The sequence below is a fragment of the Athene cunicularia genome (genome assembly GCF_003259725.1).
Source record: "Athene cunicularia isolate RWA chromosome 24 unlocalized genomic scaffold, athCun1 chr24_part1, whole genome shotgun sequence".
Taxonomy (NCBI): domain Eukaryota; kingdom Metazoa; phylum Chordata; class Aves; order Strigiformes; family Strigidae; genus Athene; species Athene cunicularia.
The window spans coordinates 4408016-4428116 of record NW_020799132.1 but is presented as its reverse complement, the minus strand read 5'-3'; the positions used below and the strand labels follow the sequence as shown (position 1 = coordinate 4428116).

Genomic DNA, 20101 nt, shown 5'->3' with positions numbered 1-20101 from the left:
AGCTTTGCAGAGTCTGAAGGGTTTGGATTAGTGCACCATGGAAGAAGGGCTGGGTTTAAAGTTAGGAATCGGTGGAGGACCAGGTGTTCCTGGAGAGATGCCATTTCTGCCTGTTTTGTACCGATAAGGAGCTTACTTTCCTGCCGACATTGAGATACCAGTCAGCACAGTCCAAACTGGAGTTCATTGCCTGGCTCCGGGTGAGGGAAAAGCCTCTCTGGCTACCTGTTCCTTTGCGGGGGCTCATGGTGGGGGTCACCGGATTGGCACAGGGATGCTGCCTTGGGTAGCGATGCTCGTGGCCAGCTTTTCCCCTCCTTTGGCTGCTCTGTCTCATCCCACCGTCCGTGGCTGCAAGGCCCCTTTGTGGGCACCGGGCAGCTCCCTGGCCGGGAGGCAGTGCCCCTGGGTTGTGAGTGGACACGACAGTGGCAGGAGCTTTGGTCCTGATCCCTGACAAACGGCTAACCCCTCTCTGCTCTGCTTTACACACAGAGTGCCTAATAATGACATTAAAACAGGATAGCAGTAACTCAGGCTGCACTGAGCAAAGCCTGCAGGGTGCGGTCCCTCTCCCTTCATTTCCCCGCGCTGAGTACACAGACTCAGGCAGCAGAAACCGTTTTCTAACCACTACCTTCATCTCCCCCTCCTCCTCCTCCCCGCTGCATTAGCCACCACCGTGTGCGACGCCGACACCCAGTTCCGCTGCCAGGGCTCGGGGACCTGCATCCCACTGTCCTATAAATGTGACCTGGAGGACGACTGCGGGGACAACAGCGATGAAAGTCACTGCGGTGAGTGCCCTCACCCAAACCTCCTTCCCTGTCCCTGTGCGAGGGTGCTACTTGTAGACACTGGAGGGCAAGGCAGTGGTTCAGCAGATACCCCAGTTTATCCTGGTTAACAGCCGCCTCCTCCCATCATTTACTGGGAAATGAGGGACAGAAGAGAGCGAGGCCATGCGCTGGTTCTCCCCCTCGCTGTGGCTGTTACCATCCGTCTCTCCTGCTCTGCTGCTTGGGTACTCCTGTGACCCAAAGCTAAACATTCAGTAGAGATTACAAGCTGACCTCGGGCAGCTGCCCAGGCAGCGCACGGGAGGCGTGGGTTGCTCCGTGGTGCCATGTTTGTGGCCATCCACCTCCGGCTTGGCCGTTCGGAAGGAAGGAGAAAAGAGGCTTGTGGTCGTTCAGGGCTAGGGATGAGGCAGGAAAACATCATTTCAAGATGAGTCTGGGCTGTCTAGACTGTCACCTCTGAGATATCAGCCTCCTCTCCTCGGTCAATAGCCCACGTGAAGTTTTTCTCCTCCTCTCCCATGGCCCCCACCACATCTGAACTGCGTGTGCTTGTTTGCAGAGGCTCACCAGTGTAGAAACGACGAATTCAGCTGCAGCTCAGGGATGTGCATTCGTCTCTCCTGGATGTGTGATGGTGATAACGATTGCAGGGACTGGTCTGATGAAGCAAACTGCACTGGTAAGCGCTTTGATGCGATCGATAATCTCCGGTTGCAGACGCTCATTACTTACAGCCCGAGGTGCTGTAAGACATCAGCCAACATCTTGTGCCTCAGTTTCCTTGTTAGCTGAACCACCCAGCGGGGCAGCCAGGCAGCCTGCAGCTCAGCCTGGGGTGATGCAAAGCTCCAAAAACAGAGTCACAGAATCAACTAGGTTGGAAAGGACCTTGAAGATTATCTAGTCCAACCATTAACCCAGCGCTGACAGTTTCAACTACAGCAGATCTTTAAGCACTAAGTCAACCCGACTCTTCAGCCCCCCCCAGGGATGGGGACTCCCCCCCTGCCCTGGGCAGCCCATTCCAACGCCCAACAGCCCCTTCTGCACAGAAATCCTTCCTAATATCTAGTCTAAACCTTCCCTGGTGCAACTTGAGGCCGTTCCATCAAAACAAAGGGTTTCTTTCCTCCAGTGCCTTCCTCAGGCCTGAGGACTCACTGTGAATTTGCTGACAGCTTTGCAGTGCTCGCACAGTGATCCAGCTTTGCTTTTTCCTTGCAAGACTTGCACTGACAGGCGTGCCTCGCTGCGGTAGCCACAGGGCCCTCCACCTGCAGCGTACCAGCCGGTGGCAGCCGTGCCTTTGAAGCTCCGTTGAATGCAGAAGCCGCTCTGTAGCTGCTGGGCAGCCAAAAGATGCTTCTGCCCAGGAAGGGCTCCCTCACTGCACAGAGGCAGCGAGCAGGCCAGCGTGCACTGATCGCATCTCACAGCTTAACCTCTGACCGTTATCTTGGCGTTAAATACGTTGCAGAAAACAGGCGTGGTTTTGCAGCTTCTCCACAATTAATTGATCCTGAGGTAGAGGCCCATTTGGTTTGGGAAGTGACTCCTCCTCTGGAAGCCCCACTTTGCTCTGTGGGTTTGAAAAATCTGAAGAGCATGGAGTCACACATGGAAGCAAAAGCAAGAGCGGATCTTCCAACTTGTGTTGGTGCAACCTGGTTGCCAGAAATAGCATTGTTCCCAGTTCACACCTCCCGTGCAGCAAGTCCTACACCTGTGAGGCTCATTCTCTATTTCTCTAGTTGGAAGTCACCACACTCAACTGTCACAATGTAGAACTGATGTCCCTCAGCAGTGTCCTGAAGTTAACAGTCAGGGCCTTTTTCTCATTAGAAAAGACAACAATGTGTTGCTCTTTTCCACTGGGAGCAAAATAAAAAACAACCAAGCCAAAAAAGCCAAGTATTTGCATGAGAAGAGAGTTCTGAAGAGTAGGCGATGCCTCAGGTGATCAGGGGAAGATGTAAGATCATACTTGTAAAGCAATACGTGGGATATTTCCAGTGGTTTCCATGCTGTGTGGCTGAGGTCAGCCCCTCAGAACAGACGGGCTGATGGGGCTGGGGGAGCCCTGAGCTTTGCTCTGCCTGCAGCTCCGTAGCCGATGGGACAGAGCGGGGCTAGCTGGGCTAGCTGCTGGCTTGGGGGCTGGCACGAGGATCTAGGAGATCCCTCTCAGGCCTCCCGGCTCCTGTGTGCTCACCCGCTGTGGCATTTGCTGTGCCTCGAGCGTACGGGGTAGCACCGAGGATCCTGGTCGTTAGTATTCTGAGTGCGTGGCCATATAAGAATGTTTAATTTATATTGGTATCACTTATCTCTCATATGAGTTTCTCCAGAGAGAATTGCTACAGGAAAGGAACCTACTTCAAAAAGCGTATCGGGTTTGTAAAGCCTAAGGTTGAAATTATCTAAGAGGATCACAGTTATTTGAGAAACATTTCATCTGACTTCACCGGCTGCAATTATTGCTCTTATCTAAAATAATTACATTTCACGCCGAATACCTAATAGAATATTACTGCCACAAGATTGTAGTATTTTGAAATATCTGCAAGAGCGTGTCACTCGCTAACCGAAAATTCAGCAGCATGCAATTTAATTAAGTTGAACATTGCTTTTCTTCTCAGCAACGATGAGTGCTCTCCTGGTTGAAGAGCAGTATTTGTCTCTAAAGTGACAACATAGACTAAGCTTCAGCCAGGATACCCCACAGGCAGATATTTTTGTGACAGGAGCCTAAGGAAAGCCAGGGCCCTACTCCCTTGGAAACCCGAGATTTGTATTTCTAATTTGCTTTGGCAACATGGAAAAGCGTTGCCTGCCTTCATTAAAGGCTGTCTCTGAGCCTGTCCTGCCCGGCGTGGGGGACCCTGCTGTTCCACCCAGGCTTGCTTGCTCGCTGTGATGTTTCTTGCCATCTCCAGCCAGATGCCACCACTGTCACCTTCGCTGACACGCCAAGGACTGAGCTCAAAGAGAAAGAGGCTCCTGACTGGGAGAGCTTTGGGAGGGCTCACTAGTGTCCGAAAGCCGCCCCTGAGGCCCATCAGGCTGTGAGCAAGTGTGTCACGGGGAGGAAAGGACCACGGTGTGACCCAGGGAGAACCGGGACTCCCGGCAGTCTCTTGCCCGGGGTGCACGGGGCGGTCGCTTGTGCCATGGCGTGAAGCCCTGGTGCAGGGGGAGGGAGCTGGGGTGCACGGTGGCGGGGCTGGGCTCGGGGGGTGCCACGCTCAGGCGGTCCCCCCGGCTCTGGTTTCAGCAGTATATCACACCTGCGAGGCCTCCAGCTTCCAGTGCCAGAACGGCCACTGCATCCCGCAGCGCTGGGCCTGCGACGGCGACGCCGACTGCCAGGATGGCTCCGACGAGGACCCTGCCAACTGTGGTAACGCCTGCGGGGGGGACTCTGCCGCGGGGTCGGGGGTGTTTCTACAAAAAAACTGCGGTGAACTCGAGGGGGTTGATTCCCATCCCTCCAAAAGCAGGCAGACGTGGGGAGAAGGCAGCTGGGGCCGTGCCATGGCTTTTTGTAGCTAACTAAAGGCAGCTTTAAAAACCCACACAGCGCCCACCCAATTCTGAATTTCAGAAAAGAAGTGCAACGGCTTCCAGTGCCCGAACGGCACGTGCATCCCAACCAGCAAACACTGCGACGGCATCAACGACTGCTCCGACGCCTCGGACGAGCAGCACTGTGGTGAGTGCCGGGCCCCGGCAGCGAGGGCTGACAGCCTTCCCGGTCTGCCAGAGCCTGTCTCGCTGGGAGAAAAGCCCTGGTGGGATAATGGGAAAGCCTTAGTTAGCATTCACGAGCCCCCTGGGAAATCAGCTGCTCTGCGAGCGTCAGCAAAAGGCGCAGGAGGCAGGCTGTGAGGGGCAGGGAGGGCGTTCAGGGAGGTGACTGGATCCTTCCTGACGCCTGTGCCAGCCCGCTTGCACCCCGACGTGAGCGAGGGCAGCCTGGGCAGGGGCAGAGCTCGAAGGATTTCTCTTGGAAGCCTCCTGTAACTTCCTGAGCTGCGGCTGCTGCGCTCAGGTCCGCAGCGGGGGGCATTCCTGCTGCCCAGCTCAGCCCAGGTGCCATCCCCTCCCCTCGCCTCCCTCCAGAACCCCTGTGCACCCGCTACATGGATTTCGTGTGCAAGAACCGGCAGCAGTGCTTGTTCCACTCCATGGTGTGCGACGGCATCATCCAGTGTCGCGACGGATCAGATGAAGATGCCAGCTATGCTGGCTGCTGTAAGTGTGCTGCTGCATCTTTACGAAAGGAGGGTTGGATAGAGAACGACACCAGAGGCGTGGAGAGGAGAGCGCATTCTCCAGGGTACCAGAAAGATGCCAGGGCTCCTAAGAGGTGGCTCTGTACTGTAACACTCTGCTTATAAACCCATGTCTGCCTCTGAGTGTGCTCCTTCCCTCCTCCTCGACGAACTTCCCTCAAGCCCTTGGTCTTTACACCAAAGCTCTGATGTCCCTCTGTGCCTCCCTGCAGCCCAGGACCCCGAGTTCCACCGGACCTGTGACCAGTTCAGCTTCCAGTGCCAGAACGGTGTGTGCATCAGCCTGGTGTGGAAGTGCGATGGGATGGATGACTGTGGCGACTACTCTGATGAAGCAAACTGTGGTGAGCAGTACCTCAGGGTCTCCTGTCACTGTAGTCCCAGCCTCCTCTGAATTTCAGGAGCATGGAGTACTTGGCTTCTTCATGTTTTACGTGTAGCATTCCAGTTGCACGTTGCAGAGTGTCTTACACGGAGATGAGTATCATTTTCCTCATATTGCAAGTAGGTGAACTGAAGCACAATGAAAAATCCGATATGGCTGGCACATCCTGTGCTCGACTAAGTCGTGTGTGACCATATTTACTCCACAGATCCCCAGTCCACAGCAGACAGGCAGTTTTCAGCCAAACTCAATATTTACCACTGGGTTCCCTGGGGAGCTGTAGGAGCTGTACCCAGCCAGACGAAGCAGTTGCATCTTCATTTCAGAGTTGCAGGTTTTGCTTCTCCATTTCTGCCGTGCTCTGAACGTTACCGTCAGCTCTGGTTCTGAGATCAGAGGTGGTGTCTGGCCATGAAGCACCCAGCACACAAACAGAATGGTGGTGGCACCAGGCTGATGAGGAATGGGGATGCGGGAGATGGGAGAGAAGGGACCCTGCCTGTGCTGTTTAGGCAGATAGGGTGATGCTCTCTGGGACAGCTGTAGCCTGACCTGAGACGCTCCCACACCTCAGCTGTGCTGAAGACTGCTGAGCTAACGCTGGGGCTCACAGGACTCTCCTCTCGTTGTCAGAAAACCCAACAGAGGCCCCAAACTGCTCCCGGTACTACCAGTTCCAGTGCGGGAACGGGCACTGCATCCCCAACCGGTGGAAGTGCGACGAGGAGAACGACTGTGGGGACTGGTCCGACGAGAAGGACTGCGAGGGTAAGGGCACACGCACTCCGCTGCCAGAGCCCTGGCCGAGGCTGGGCTGCGGCGTGCTGAGGGACGGCTCTCACCATCAGCTGCCTTCCCGCAGGGCTGCCTGGGACAGCCCGCACCGGCCCCCCTGGTCCAAACCCCCCCAGTGAGTGGGCTGGGTGTGCATTCCGATGCACCTTTTTAGTCCGTGTTTTTTGGAAATCCTCGTTAGGAGAAACGCAGATACAACCAGATGAAAACATTGGGCTTGTAGCGCCTTGCCTGCTCCCCGCTCCCCTCCGCTGGGGTCGTGGCTCTCGGTCTGCTGGCGCCAGGCACAGCCTGCCCGCAGCAGCCGGGATCTCAGGTGAGCTCTCCCCGGTGTGTGTTTAGGTTCTCCAGTTCATCCCGTTACCACATCGGTCCCACCGACGTGTTTACCGAACCACTTTCGCTGCAACAGCGGCGCCTGCGTCGTGAACAGCTGGGTCTGCGACGGCTACAAGGACTGCGTCGACGGCTCCGACGAGGAAGCCTGCCCTACTTCACGTAAGCTTTCCTCTTCCTCGCCCCAGCCCTTTCTCTGCGGGATCACATCTCCAAGATAGACAGGGTGATGCTCTCTGGGACAGCTGTAGCCTGACCTGAGTTGGGCTTTCAGGCTCAGAGCCTTGCCAGATTACAGGGTTAAATGACACTGTGGTGTAAAAGCCCACTGTCTCCTCTCTCCCTGGGGTCAGACCCCTCTGCCGTCAGCTGGGAGACGGCTCTGGCCTCGCAGGAGGCAGGAATTAGTGCTGCAGGTCCCTGCTCCACGGCCGTTGGGTCTGAGACTGTAAGATCACGGGGAGCAGGGATACAGGGTGGCTTCTCAGCTCACACCTGCGCCGAACCGTCAGGGATAGGTTAACGGTTGGATGAGATGATCTTCAAGGTCCTTTCCAACCGAGTTGATTCTGTGAAGGTAAAAGAGGGGCTTTCTCCTGCTGCGGTCCTTGGCTTGCCAAGCTCTGAGCTGGTGCAAACCAGGTGCTTTTCCAGCCCTCTGCAGTCAGGAGAGAGGATGGCTGAGGCATCCCCCAGCAGAAAGCATCTACCTGCTAGACGGGAAGAGATTGCCATCTAGTGGAGTCGGGACCTGGGGACAGGTCTCGGTCCCTCCCGGTGGCAGCTTGGCCCGGCCCTGCTGGGTGGTTTCCTGACTGGCTGGTGTGTGCAGGACCCAACGTGACTGTCACCTCCCCGGCGGTGCCGGGCCGCTGCAGCAGGTTCGAGTTCGAGTGCCAGCAGCTGCACAAGTGCATCCCCAACTGGAAGCGGTGCGACGGGCTGCGGGACTGCCAGGACGGCACCGACGAGAGGAGCTGCCGTAAGTGCGGGCAGGGGAGAGCAGCTCGACGGGCTTTTGCCCTCGGGAAACTTTGTGAGCGTGGGGGAGCCACCGAGGAGTTTTACTGTTGGTGAAATCCTTGAAGTAAACGCAGCCTTACGCTAAAAAAAAAAAAAAAAAAAAAAAAAAAAAAAAAAAAAAAAAAAAAAAAAAAAAAAAAGACAAATCCAAACCACCAGTGCCATTGCAGTTGTGTTCTGTGGGATAAGCCCCAGGTTCTTCTGATGCCCCCATGCCAGAAGATGCGGCCACCCAGCATCACGCCTGCTTTTGAAGCAGCACTGGCACTGCAAACAGCCCAGTGCTGGTGGGGGAACTTCCCTGCCTTGAGTCCTGAAACCCTTCTGCCTCTTTCAGCTACTCACAGCACCCTGTCGTGCCCTAATGGTTATAAATGCGAGGACGGAGAGGCCTGCATCATGGTGACAGAGCGGTGTGATGGATATCTGGACTGCTCAGACAGCAGCGATGAGAGCAACTGTACAGGTAGGAAGCAGCAGCCCTCTCCCATTTCTCACGCCCTGCTCCGTGCTAGCACGCCGACGTGCTCTCCTGGATACATGACTGTTCGTTCACGACATCCTACACGCAGCTGCCTCTGTTCAGTTGTCCGACCTACCTCCTCACCCATCTATAACCAGCTGGAACAAACCTCCCAGACAGCTTCTACACTGACAATTTGTCTTCCAGTGGCCTCAGACACAGAAAAACAATTTTAGGATGGGTAGGAGCAAAGCTGTCTATTTTACGTGGCCCACAGGTGAAGCAATAGTCTCCAGCTCTGTCCTCTTTTGCAAGGTGACCCTGGGAGCTGTGGCACGTGCCCTGCTGCCATCGCTGGTCCTCCCACACTGGCCTTTGGTGGCCCTGCGGAGGCAGGCGGGACGCAGGCAGCAGCCCGCCCTGGGCAGATAACAGCGATCGATCGCTGTCTCTGGCCAGCCGTGAGATTCAGCTGCTTTCCTGCTGTGCTGCTTGGGGCTTTGAGCATCAATCAGGTTTTAGTTCTTTAATTAAATATTGATTGGGAGAGGCTAGCAGGTTCAGGGGGGCAGCGGGAAGGAGCTGCTGAGATTCACGGCTTGGCTGCCACGCCGAGGGGAAGCCATCCCTTTTCCCTTGGAGGGCGTGTGTAGCCGTGCCTGCCTGCAGACTCAATGCCTGCTGGGTTTCATTTCCAGTTGGTTAGGGAAAGCGAAGCAGCAGCAGTTGGGCTCCGCTCTGCTTGGTTTCTGTACAGCCCTGGGATGGAAGCTGAGCACCCGAGCAGGGCCAGACCGTGGCCTTTGGATGTGGCTCCGACAGACGGTCCCCTGGAGGGACAGAGCAGGGAACGGCCTGGCGGGAGCAGGGCATAGATTTGTGCCCTCTCCAGTAAGCACCTCCAGTCCCCCCCACTGCCAGCGCTGGATTTCACAGTGTCGTTATCCCCCAAATGCCTTTCCCAAGGTCAGGCAGTAACTCAGCTGCAGAGCTCGCGTCAAGGCAGTCCCCAGACTGCTGCCTTCATTCCCAGCCCGCGCTTGGGTCCTGCTGAACGTGAGGTGTGATAAGGAAAACCACACAAAGGAAGGCCCTGGGTGGCTTACGGTGACAGCACAGGCTCGTCGCACGGGTGGAGGAGTGACTTGGCTTGCACGGATCAGTTTGCACTCTTAAACTTCCAAAGTGACGTTGAAGAGTATTTCATTAACAGCCACACTTCATCTTTCCTTAGGGGAAAGGGGATGCTTGCGTGATGCTGCATAAAGACAGCCAAGGCATTTTGGGGAGAACTGAGAGCACCAGGGGTGTGTTCCTGCTCTGAACAGCCCGCTCTTCTCCCCTGATAACACCCACCTGAATTACATGTCCGATTTGAATGGTGCAGATACTCCCTTTGCTCATACCACTGTTTCTACCTTCACACACTGTGCTACGCACATAACCCCTCTTTCCGTGCTGGGCAAAGGGCTTGTTTCCCTCAGACTAACTTTTCCCATTGCCTGCTTAGATGACACAATCGTGTACAAAGTCCAGAACCTCCAGTGGACGGCTGATTTCTCCGGTGATGTCACTCTGACGTGGGCTCGGCCAAAGAGAATGTCCTCGACCTCCTGTGTCTATAACGTCTATTACAGGTACAGCACCTGTTGCACTGCACGGCCCGCTGCTCTTCCTGTCAAGTAAATGCTAAGACCATGAGTACAGGTATCGGTGTACCCATGTTGACAGCAAAATACGGTACAGAATCAGGCCTGAAAGACCGACAGCTGCACAGTCTAGTTCTGCTTGGAAATCTTCTCATACTTGCTTGCAAAGGAGACCCAAAATACCTTTAACTAGGGGGCACTTGTGAAAAGCTGTATTTGCTTACTCCATGATTGTTTACTCAGATAGTAATGTAGCTATATTCGGGTTTTTTTCCACTTGGGTCTTGTCTTTGTGGGACTGCTAACAAAAGAACAAAGTCAAGAAATTAGAGCACAGCAGTTATAGAATACCTCAGAGGACGGTGCTTGTAAGTCACAGAGATATGTTTAGTTCAGGCTTTAGAGAGCATCTTTACAAGCCAGTGGTGTGGTTTTACTGAAAACTAAGCAGTAAGCTGTTAACATACAGATAGATGGTTTCAAACACTGTCCTGACCAGAGGGGTGTGACTGTCTCATGCAGGATGGTTGGTGAAAGCATTTGGAAGATTTTGGAAACCCACAGCAACAAAACCAACAGCATTCTGAAAGTCCTGAAGCCTGACTGTACCTATCAGGTGAAAGTCCAAGTGCAGTGTCTCAGCCGAGTCTACAACACCAATGACTTCATCACCCTCCGGACACCCGAAGGATGTAAGCAGACCTGCACGGCCCCTGTCAGTGATGCACGCTGCTTTGGCTTAGAGAGTAGATCACAGAATCAGCTAGGTTGGAAAGGACCTCGAAGCTCCTCCAGTCCAACCGTTAACCCAGCACTGACAGTTCCAACTACAGCAGATCCTTAAGCACTAAGTCGACCCGACTCTTCAGCCCCTCCTGCACAGAAATCCTTCCTCAGAGCCAGCCTGACCCTGCCCTGGGCAGCTTGAGGCCATTCCCTCGGGGCCTGGCGCTGGCTCCTTGGCTCCAGAGACTCATCCCCCCTCTCTGCCCCCTCCTGGCAGGGAGTTGCCGAGGGCCAGGAGGTCTCCCCTCAGCCTCCTCTGCTCCAGCCTGAACCCCCCCAGTTCCCCCAGCCGCTCCCCAGCAGACCTGTGCTCCAGACCCTGCCCCAGCTCTGTTGCCCTTCTCTGGCCACACTTGAGTCATTCAGTGGCCTTTTTGGGGTGAGGGGCCCAAAACTGAACCCCCTCAGCGAGGGGCGGCCTCCCCAGTGCCGAGCCCAGGGCTCAGATCCCTTCCCTGTCCCTGTGGCCACGCCAGTGCTGACACAAGCCAGGATGCCATTGGCCTCCTTGGCCCCCTGGGCACACTGCTGGCTCCCGTTCAGCCGGCTGTTGATCAGCACCCCCCAGGTCCCTCTGTGACTGGCATCATCAGATCCTGTGAAGGTATCCCCGTTAGAACAAAAGGAGTCTTTACAGAGGCCTGGGAATGGTGCTGGACTTCAAGAAGGGTTGTGGGATCCCTGCCTAGGGCCAGTCCTGCACTGAGTCACCCTCTTTCTTCTCCCCGAGCCAATGGTTTAGTACCACAGGGACGTTCATCTCCCCTCACAGCACGGTGAGGAGCCTGTGGGACCATTCTGTACCATACGCAAGGAGCAAACTCGTTCTACCTGCAGAGGGGAGCTCAGGTTAAGGAAGGGATGCAAAACAAAGCAAAGAGCTTAATGAAATCCTTGCTTCAGCACAGTTACAAAAAAAAAAGCTTCATTGCTCCAGTGCAGGGGTGTAAAGTCCTCAGGACACAACTGCGGGAGTAAGATAGCTCCCATGAGCCAGGAGTGCTTGGGCACGGCCCCTCTGCCCCAACCTTTCAGGAAAACTCCCCTTTTTCCCAGACACGCAGCTTGGCCTCTCCCTGACGCTGTTTCTCTCCCTAGTACCGGACGCTCCCTTTAACCTGCAGCTGTCCCTGAAGAAGGAGGCAGAGGGTGTGGTGACGGGCTGCTGGAGTCCCCCTGTGAACACCCACGGCCTCATACGGGAATTCATCGTGAGTCCGGAGAGCGCTGGGACAGGGAGGGCTGCTGGGGGCTCACAGCAGAGGGGGGTGGGCCAGAAATAGCACATTTTTGTAGAGGAAATCTGCTGAGAGCATGGGGCAAGTTGGGAGAAGAAATGCTGCGGGGCCGGGGGTAGCGACACGGCCCTCGAGTTCATACTTTAATTTCTGGCTGCCTTTGCAAGCGTTCCTACTTCTTTCTACTGAGATTCTTGACACTGAGGGACCTGTCACCCTGTGGTACTCTTTGACTATGGAGCCCTCCTCCCTTGTTTTGATGCTCCTAGGTGGAATACAGCAGGAGTGGATCCAAGGAGTGGTCATCCCTTAGAACCACCAAGAACTGCACTGAGATCAAGAACTTACAGGTCAACACATTATACACAGTTAGAGTGAGTATTTTCAAACCTCTGTCTATGCATGCTCTCCCAGCTTTTCACTAAATGGTCTAAGTCCTGCACGGTCAAGTACTTGCTTAAAAAAGTATGTTGTTAAAATCCTGCCCTTTAATGTCAACCCACAGTGGGGGCTTGGGATTTGTGCTGCTACTGTGTAGAGTTCCAAGGCCTGAGTTACGGCCCTTGGTTTGCTCCTTCTCCCAGAAGTCCAGGCTGCGTTATGAAACCTGCACTACTAATTGCCCGTTCCAATGTCTCTGCAAGTGCGCTGGATCTGGGCCAGAGATAAATTTGGTCCTTACTATATCACTGGGAGAAGAACCAGATCTGCCCGTGGGGAAATGTATGCACATGGGAGAAGCTGGGTAATTATAGACACAAGTAACGAGAATAAGAAAAGAAAAGTCTGCATGGTGAGCCCTGGGGAAATGTCTGCTCTGCCATGGTCCACCCTCCCTGTGCTGGATGAGGGGGGTTCTTGGGGGAGTTCACTGGGAGGTGGGATAAATGCCCCCCGCCCCTCCCCGCCATGAATCAGTAGTATTCTCACAGTTGGTTGCAGTGAGTCTTTCCTTCCATGGTTTTCCTTCCCCTACTAATCTGTTCCCAAATAAATCTTTGGAATGAGATTCAGCGCTTGCATGGACTTCACTGGCATGGTTCTTACCTACACTATGGCTGATAGAGCCCAAAGCTCCTTATCTTGATGGGCTTCTTGTAAAGATCTCATAAGAGAGCGGTTATCTGCAAAGAGGATGCACCTCCCTCTTAGATTCCTTTAATTGACTTAAAGTAGTCTGCTTTATCTCAGTAATAAGCATTTTATTGCCAAGTAATTAAGCTATTGTTTGCTTCAAAGTCCTTTTCCCTTGAGCTCCGCCACGTCCGTAACCTTGCTCTAACCTCGTTCTCTGTTTGCATTATACAATGTTGGCGGCGGACGTTTGTTCATATTAACCAACCCTCTTATTTGAAAAGGTTGCTGCGGTAACTAGTCGAGGAGTGGGAAATTGGAGCGAATCCAAATCCATAACCACCATAAAAGGCAAAGGTAAATGTTCTTGTTTCAGTCAAACGTAGCAAAAAGGCTGACTCTAAGCCTGAAGCCTTAGCACCAGCATGCAGAACCACCTCCTCGGTCTTTATTCTTCCCTACTGAGAGTTTCACCCTATCTAACAACTTCGCTGTGCCATTTCGCTTAACTTGAGCTGCCTCAAAGTTCAGCGGCAAGTCTAAACGGGTCACTGACTCTTCCTCTGAACTCTGTGGCATGTAGGACACACGTAGTGACCGCCCTGGAGGTGGGCGAGACACCTGCCCACAAGGTGCCCATCTCTCCTCGACTGCAGATGGATTCCCTCTCACTCCTCTAGGCTAGATCCTACCTTCAGATAGGCAAGACACGTTATCACCAACTGCTTTGCTGTCACAGGCTGAAAGGATGCTTCCTCCTGCTTCTTGCTCTTATGATTATGATGGTTTCTGCGTCTCACATAGGTTAGACCACTAAAAGACCACCAAGGCTCCCAAGGACTATCACAACGTTACAGTAAATAACATACTAAATCTTTTCCCTCCAAACCGTTTTTTTAGAAAAGCCGTTCGAAATCGTTTCTATTCATGCCAAGTTTTTCTTCCAAACCTGTATACTGATGTCACAATTGCCTGCTGATTTGTTAGATAAAAGTGCATCCTCACTATGCTGACAAAGGAAGGAAAAAAACCCACCATGCTATTAAAATTGCTGGATTCAGATAACACGGAGTACATGAGTACCTGCTAGTTAGACAAACAGAAGTAGGAAGAACTGTAATAGCTTTCACGTCAGGTTTTGCATGAGTGTTTGACAGCTGTGCCCAGATCCTCTGAAGGCCAGAAGCCATTAACTGGGATACCAGCTTGTCCCACTGAGTTCAGAAGTCAAATACCTGTGTCCAGACCTCTCTGCTTTCAGCCTGTGCTGTGCAAGGCACAGATAAGGCAGCTTTTAGATGGTTGACAGAAAAAGCGACGGAGGTGCAGCATGTCGGTGCTTTCTCCGAGAGGTGTGTGTCTTGGAGACAGGCAGGGTTGGGGCTGGAAAAACGGGGGGGTTCCAGGCCTGAGAGCTGGTTGTCATAATGAAAAGTTGTATTTTACCTGTCCCCTCTCAGTAAGTATTTGCATTTCTTTGTGCTGGGGTAACAGCTGTTTCTCTCTTTTCTTCCAGTCATTCCTCCGCCTGTCATACACATTGAGAGCTACAGCGAGGACTCCATAAGTTTCAGCCTAAAAATGACTGCTAATATCAAGGTAACACTTCTACTTCTGAAACTAAAATAAATTAAAAAAAACCAACCCAAAACTGTGTTGGGTAAATGGTAAATGCTGGATGGGATCAGCTGTCACCTATTTAAGTAGTGCAAATACTTTTTGAAACTAGTTATTTCATGCCAGATCATTTCTCCCTACTCATAAACCACCCCCAGCTCGCTTAGGTCGGATGGAGAGCACAATGCCGAGGCTTTCAGCGGTGACTCTTTCACTGCACGCAAAACCAGCTGAACTGAGAGTTTGTATTGTGTGTCCTTGCTGCTCGACAGGTCAGCGGTTACGTTGTGAACGTCTACTGGACATTTGATACGCACAGACAGGAAAAACGGACTCTGATTATAGAAGGAGAAAAGTCCATCCTAAAAGGTAAATTCTGTGCAAAGTGTAGAATTCTGCTTTAGTCAACACCAAATGGAAGGTTTTGTGGAAAGCTGTAGGATTCTTTTTTTTTTTTTTTCAACTCTGTTTAGGAGAGAGTAAGTCTGGAGAGGGCAAAGCAGCAAATCCTTGGCCCCTGTTTTTAGGACTTGGAGATTTCAAGCACATTTGGGATTTATCCCGCCGAGCTACACTAGCCTTTTCTCATCACATGGGATTTTGTTTGTGGTTCCTTATCTGGTCTGCAGAAGGTCAACAGTTCTTGGGCTTGTATACAGTACATGTCCCTATTAATCAAATTTCTGTTTGGAAAAATCTCTGGTTTGCACAGTCTAAATATGGGAAAGCATCCCAATACAGAAAAGCACAGGCTAGGCTAGAGAGCAGAGTCCCAGGTGCTTTTGTATAAAGGAAATTACTCAATGAAAACACAAACCAAGAGAGGCAGGCTCCTTCCTTAGACTGTTTGATGTTGCTGACCCTTACCTAGTGCTCTCACGTTGCCGTTGCAGTCCTTTACCTCACCTAATAGCGCACGTTTCTCTTCTTGCTCAGTGGCAAATTTGACAGCACACACCCCCTATGAAATTTCTGCTTGGGCTAAGACGGAGCTGGGTGACAGCCCTCTGTCTTTTGTGCATGTGATGACCAGTGGGACAAGACCTGCACCTCCAAGTCTCAAAGCCAAGGCCATCAACCAGACTGCGGTGGAGTGCAGCTGGACCGGACCGAGGAATGTCGTAAGACACCGACTCTCTTTTCTCACCAGCTGGGATAGGGTCTGGCTCAGAGCCTCAAAACACGAGCAAAATCTTAGGACAGGATTATTTGCAGGGATTGAATTGCACGGCCCTGAAAACTTTCTGCTTAAAAGATGGGGGGAAGCACTTGCTGCCCCTTAAACAGAATCATTTGTTCAGCCCCTGATCGGTGGAGAAGTGGCTGCAGGACAGACAACATGGTGCTCCAGGGGTTTTTCAGTTGACTGCCGTGTTATCAGAGCTGAGCCCAGGATTTTAGGGTGGGGAGTGCAGCGGTGAGTGGATAGACTGAACCTGAACTTGGACAGGAGAGAGTGCCCGCAGGAAAAAGGGTCTTTGCGTCATGTCCCTAAAAAGCCCCAGCCGGAGAAAGTTTGGGTGGGAGCTCCAGCCCTTGCCAAAACTTGTACCCTCCCTGTTGTGCCCTTCCTCCGCAGGTCTATGGCATCTTCTACGCCACCTCCTTCCTAGAGCTGTACAGGAGCCCTTACAACACCACCACGACCTCCCACAACATCACGGTGCTGGTGGAGCGGGACGAGCAGTACCTGTTCCTGGTAGGCTCCTTTTCTGTTCCCCCTCCGACCCGTGCTCTGGGCTGTAGTTTGGTACCGAAGGGTGCAGGCACAGTATTAACGGCTGTGTCATCCCTTCAAGGTCCGTGTGATGTCTCCCTACCAAGGGCCACCGTCTGACTACGTCGTGGTGAAGATGATCCCTGACAACCGGCTGCCCCCTCGGCACCTCCACTCAGTGCACACCGGGAAGACGTTCGCGGTCATTAAGTGGGAATCGCCCTACGATTCGCCTGACCAGGACATGGTAATACCTCACAGCGCCTTCTATTGTCCCTTTGCGTGCAAAACCCTGGCTCAGAGACAGATCCCTGCCCTGCTGCTGATAGAGAACTGAGGCTGAGATCAGGTCTACCCTCCGTCTCGTCATCAGCAAGATGCCGACACCCCTGAGACCCGAATTTCCTCTTTCCAAATTACTGGCCATTAGCTCAGGCCTCTAACATTCATTCTGCCTGTAAAAAGAGTCGGGTCTGGGATATGTCTGAGTCTGAAAGCAAACTTGGGCACGTGCTAAAACACCTTTCTGGGCTTGGGCTTTGCCCGGTGCCTGAGCACAGCCCGCTGGTCAGCGGGACGGGCGTCAGGCCAGCGGGGTGCAGGCTCTGCTCCTGCTCCAACCACGCCAGCGCCGCCCCAACAAAGCCTGGTTCTGTTTTCTGGCACGCTGGCATACGGTCAGGTCTCGCTCCGCTGAAGGCCAGTCATTTTCTCAGCAAGCTTTCCGCTCCTATTCTGGTCCGCAGCCTTTAACGGCAAAGGTCTAAAGGTATAAATCTTCCCAGCAAAACTGGAAACTTTGAGAGGGCAGGAGTTTACATTGCATCCTTGTGATTCACTAAGAAGTACAACCTGAGATTCTCCTCCTCCCCTCATCCGTTCCAGTAACTGCATTTTCTGCATCTGTAAATACTGATCTCGGGCAGGGATCCAGTGTGTCCAGCAAGAGGCTTGAAATCTTGCTTCCCAGGCTTTCTGTAGAGTGCAGGCATGTTTTAATTTAAATTTTGTCCCCACGCATCTAATGCCGTAGCATCGTATAAGATTGCTAGCAAGTCTGAAGGACAGTGAGATCTTTTACTGTGTGTGTGCCTTCCCCCCCCCTCTCCAGTTATACGCTGTCGCAGTTAAAGATTTAATAAGAAAAACAGATAAAATCTACAAAGTGAAAACCCGGAACAGCACAGTGGAGTACACCATTAAGAAACTTGAACCGGGAGGCAAGTACCACGTGATCGTTCAACTGGGAAACATGAGCAAAGAATCCAGCATGAAGATCAACACAGGTAAAGGAGAAAGGACTGCTGGGTGGGTGCTGGGTGAGCACCGTGCGCTGTAGGGAATCCGGCGCCCATCCCGTGCACCAGCCATCCCACCCCTGCAGTACTAGGAGGCTGCAGGAGTGTTTCTGCATCGCTCGGACCCCTCCCACAGCCAAAGCCCATTTCTGAGCGGCCTCCCCGCAGCTCCCAGGGAAGGCAGTTAAACCCCCAAAGAACAGCGGCGCAGAGGAAACCTCTCAAACGATAGCTGGGGAGTTTCTCCTGCCTGGATGGAGATGGGAAAGACACCGTGAAGTACCATTTATGGTCCTTCCGTAAAAACCCACTGACAAACTCCCACCAGGTTACATGCCACAGCATCACCCCCTCCAGCATAGCCCTTTTCTAAGCAGAGTATTGTGCTGATCCCTAAAAAATACTGAGTTTCGGAGGTGACCCCATTGTTGTTTCTCAGCCAAAAGAAGAGTGTTAAAACCTAACCTGCCTGCCGTTATTTTTCCCTCATTTGCAGTTCCGCTGTCTGCACCAGATGCCTTAAAAATTATTACAGAAAATGACCATATTCTGCTTTTTTGGAAGAGTTTGGCACTAAAGGAAAGTAATTTCAATGAAAGCCGGGTAAGTTGCGCTGCGTCTCCTGTCCTACAGGCAATATTTCAGAAAATCCTAGAGCAGAATCACTGCAAGGCTCCTTTCACGGGCTCTTTAAAATATGCCAGTACGCTCTGCTCCCCTAAGTGTCCTTGATGAGCCCTCTGTGTAGAGCTCACTCCAATTCCTATCACGACTAAGGCACTGAGGCTGGTAAATCTGATCGGTCACCTTTTAGGAACATAATTATCCGCTTGGAAAAGGTCAGCTGTCACACGTGTGAAAGGACTGGGAATAGGACAAGGCCCAGCCGTGCCGGGAAGCGTATTGGTAGGATCTGAGAATTGCCATTATTCAGCCTTGGGTAGAAAATCTGTGACATGTTCTCTGTCAGGGCCCGGGCAGGTAGCAGACGGTGCCAAAAAAAAAAAAAGACATCGCTGTTTTGAGACTCCGTGTTCTGGGTGGTCTCGGGTGGATGATGAGAACAGGGTGAACCAGACAGACTGAAATCTCCTCTCCTCCCTGAACTGGCCAAGGTCAGCGCACACTGTCGGGGGTGCCTGGAGGAGGCTCCACGTTGCCCAACGTGTTTGATCAAGGCTAGATTCGGGAGGAAAAACAAGTTTCAAAACCCTGTTTAAGAAGGAGCAAACCTGACCTCTGCAGCCGAGTGATTCGGGGTGTCTTTGTTTTCCCAACTCTCAGGGTTACGAGATTCACATGTTTGACAGCTTGATGAACATCACAGCTTACCTCGGGAACACCACAGAAAACTTCTTCAAAGTTTCCAACCTGAAGATCGGTCACAACTATTCGTTCACAGTTCAGGCCAGGTGCCTGTATGGCGGGCAGATGTGCGGCGAGCCGGCCACTCTTCTCTACGACGAGCTGGGAACTGGTGAGCCCCTGGCATCCCCCCATCCTCCTCCACCAAGGCTAGGGGAAGCCTCGCAGGGTCGCTGGAGGAACGTACTGTGGGTTGCAAACGGCGTTTCTCTTCCTCCCTCATCTTAGGTGAAGACTCCTCTGCAGCAAGAGCTGGTAGATCCACAGACGTCGCTGCCATCGTGGTACCGGTGCTCTTCCTGCTCCTGGTGACCCTTGGGATTGGCTTTGTGGTGCTGTACATGAGGCACAGGCGGCTGCAGAACAGCTTCACGGCCTTTGCAAACAGCCACTACAGCTCCCGCCTGGGCTCGGCCATATTCTCCTCGGGAGACGATTTAGGTACGTAGCCCTTGGTTTCATGCGGCGGCATTTCAGGGCAGCCTTAAGGATGTGAAATCAGTGCAAGACTGAACTTCTCTATCCTGCTTTGGCCTAAAAATCCCCGTGGATTTGATCTTAAGAGTACAAAGCTGGCCCGGGATCACTTCACTTAAACCTCTCCCTCTAATGCAAATCAGGTTAAACCTGAACGTACAACAACCACCAGGTAAGAGCGTGAGCGAGGCCGCAGCGGGCTGGTTTTGGGGGCAGTTTTGTGGCCAGCATCAGCAGGCTGTTTAGTTGTGCCCTGTGAAACGCTGAGGGCAGCGTAACAGCACTCTGGGTTTGTTTTTCAGGAGATGAGGATGACGAAGCCCCAATGATAACTGGATTTTCAGATGATGTCCCCATGGTCATCGCGTGAAGCGTATTTCTGACTGTAAAAAAAAAACCAAATGGTGTAAATATTTTATTTGATAAAAATAGTTGATTGTTTATTTTAAAAATGCACTTTGAGTTGCAATATGTTATTTTTATATGGGCCAAAAAAATTTTAAAAATACACTTTGTAGTAATCAACTGTGAATTGCAGACTAGGTTGGTTTAGTAACAAATTGCTTTGATTTAACATTAATTTAGTCTTACAAGGCTATGCTTGCTGGGCATGCTTTTAAGTCTGTGAGATATTTTCCGTTGACTAAATTGGCTACTCGTTTTATTTTTCTAAGACAAGAATAAATTTATTTAAGAAAAATTCAGGAGATTATATATGTAGAGAGAGATAAGTAATATAGTCCCTGAAGGTTTTGCTTTTACTTTAAAAAAAAAAAAAAA

The 20101-nt window shown here is 52.3% G+C and overlaps 1 protein-coding gene across 2 annotated transcripts in view; it reads left to right on the top strand.

Moving 5' to 3' along the window:
• The window catches only part of SORL1 (sortilin related receptor 1), a 39467-nt gene extending 19366 nt beyond the window's left edge, over positions 1-20101 (top strand). Inside the window, exons 23-47 of one of the 2 annotated variants that reach the window (XM_026863706.1) lie at positions 675-797; positions 1363-1482; positions 4081-4203; positions 4408-4515; positions 4926-5057; positions 5311-5442; positions 6117-6251; positions 6621-6776; positions 7447-7596; positions 7975-8103; positions 9611-9737; positions 10272-10441; positions 11634-11746; positions 12043-12147; positions 13132-13204; positions 14364-14446; positions 14737-14833; positions 15401-15585; positions 16044-16163; positions 16264-16428; positions 17293-17467; positions 17976-18082; positions 18764-18956; positions 19073-19285; positions 19624-20101. In XM_026863706.1, the coding sequence (XP_026719507.1) occupies positions 675-797; positions 1363-1482; positions 4081-4203; positions 4408-4515; positions 4926-5057; positions 5311-5442; positions 6117-6251; positions 6621-6776; positions 7447-7596; positions 7975-8103; positions 9611-9737; positions 10272-10441; positions 11634-11746; positions 12043-12147; positions 13132-13204; positions 14364-14446; positions 14737-14833; positions 15401-15585; positions 16044-16163; positions 16264-16428; positions 17293-17467; positions 17976-18082; positions 18764-18956; positions 19073-19285; positions 19624-19691 (3302 nt within the window). In that variant the 3' untranslated portion in view covers positions 19692-20101. Of the gene's footprint in view, positions 1-674; positions 798-1362; positions 1483-4077; positions 4204-4407; positions 4516-4925; positions 5058-5310; positions 5443-6116; positions 6252-6620; positions 6777-7446; positions 7597-7974; positions 8104-9610; positions 9738-10271; positions 10442-11633; positions 11747-12042; positions 12148-13131; positions 13205-14363; positions 14447-14736; positions 14834-15400; positions 15586-16043; positions 16164-16263; positions 16429-17292; positions 17468-17975; positions 18083-18763; positions 18957-19072; positions 19286-19623 lie in introns of both variants that reach the window. The other variant, XM_026863705.1, reaches the window with a different exon arrangement.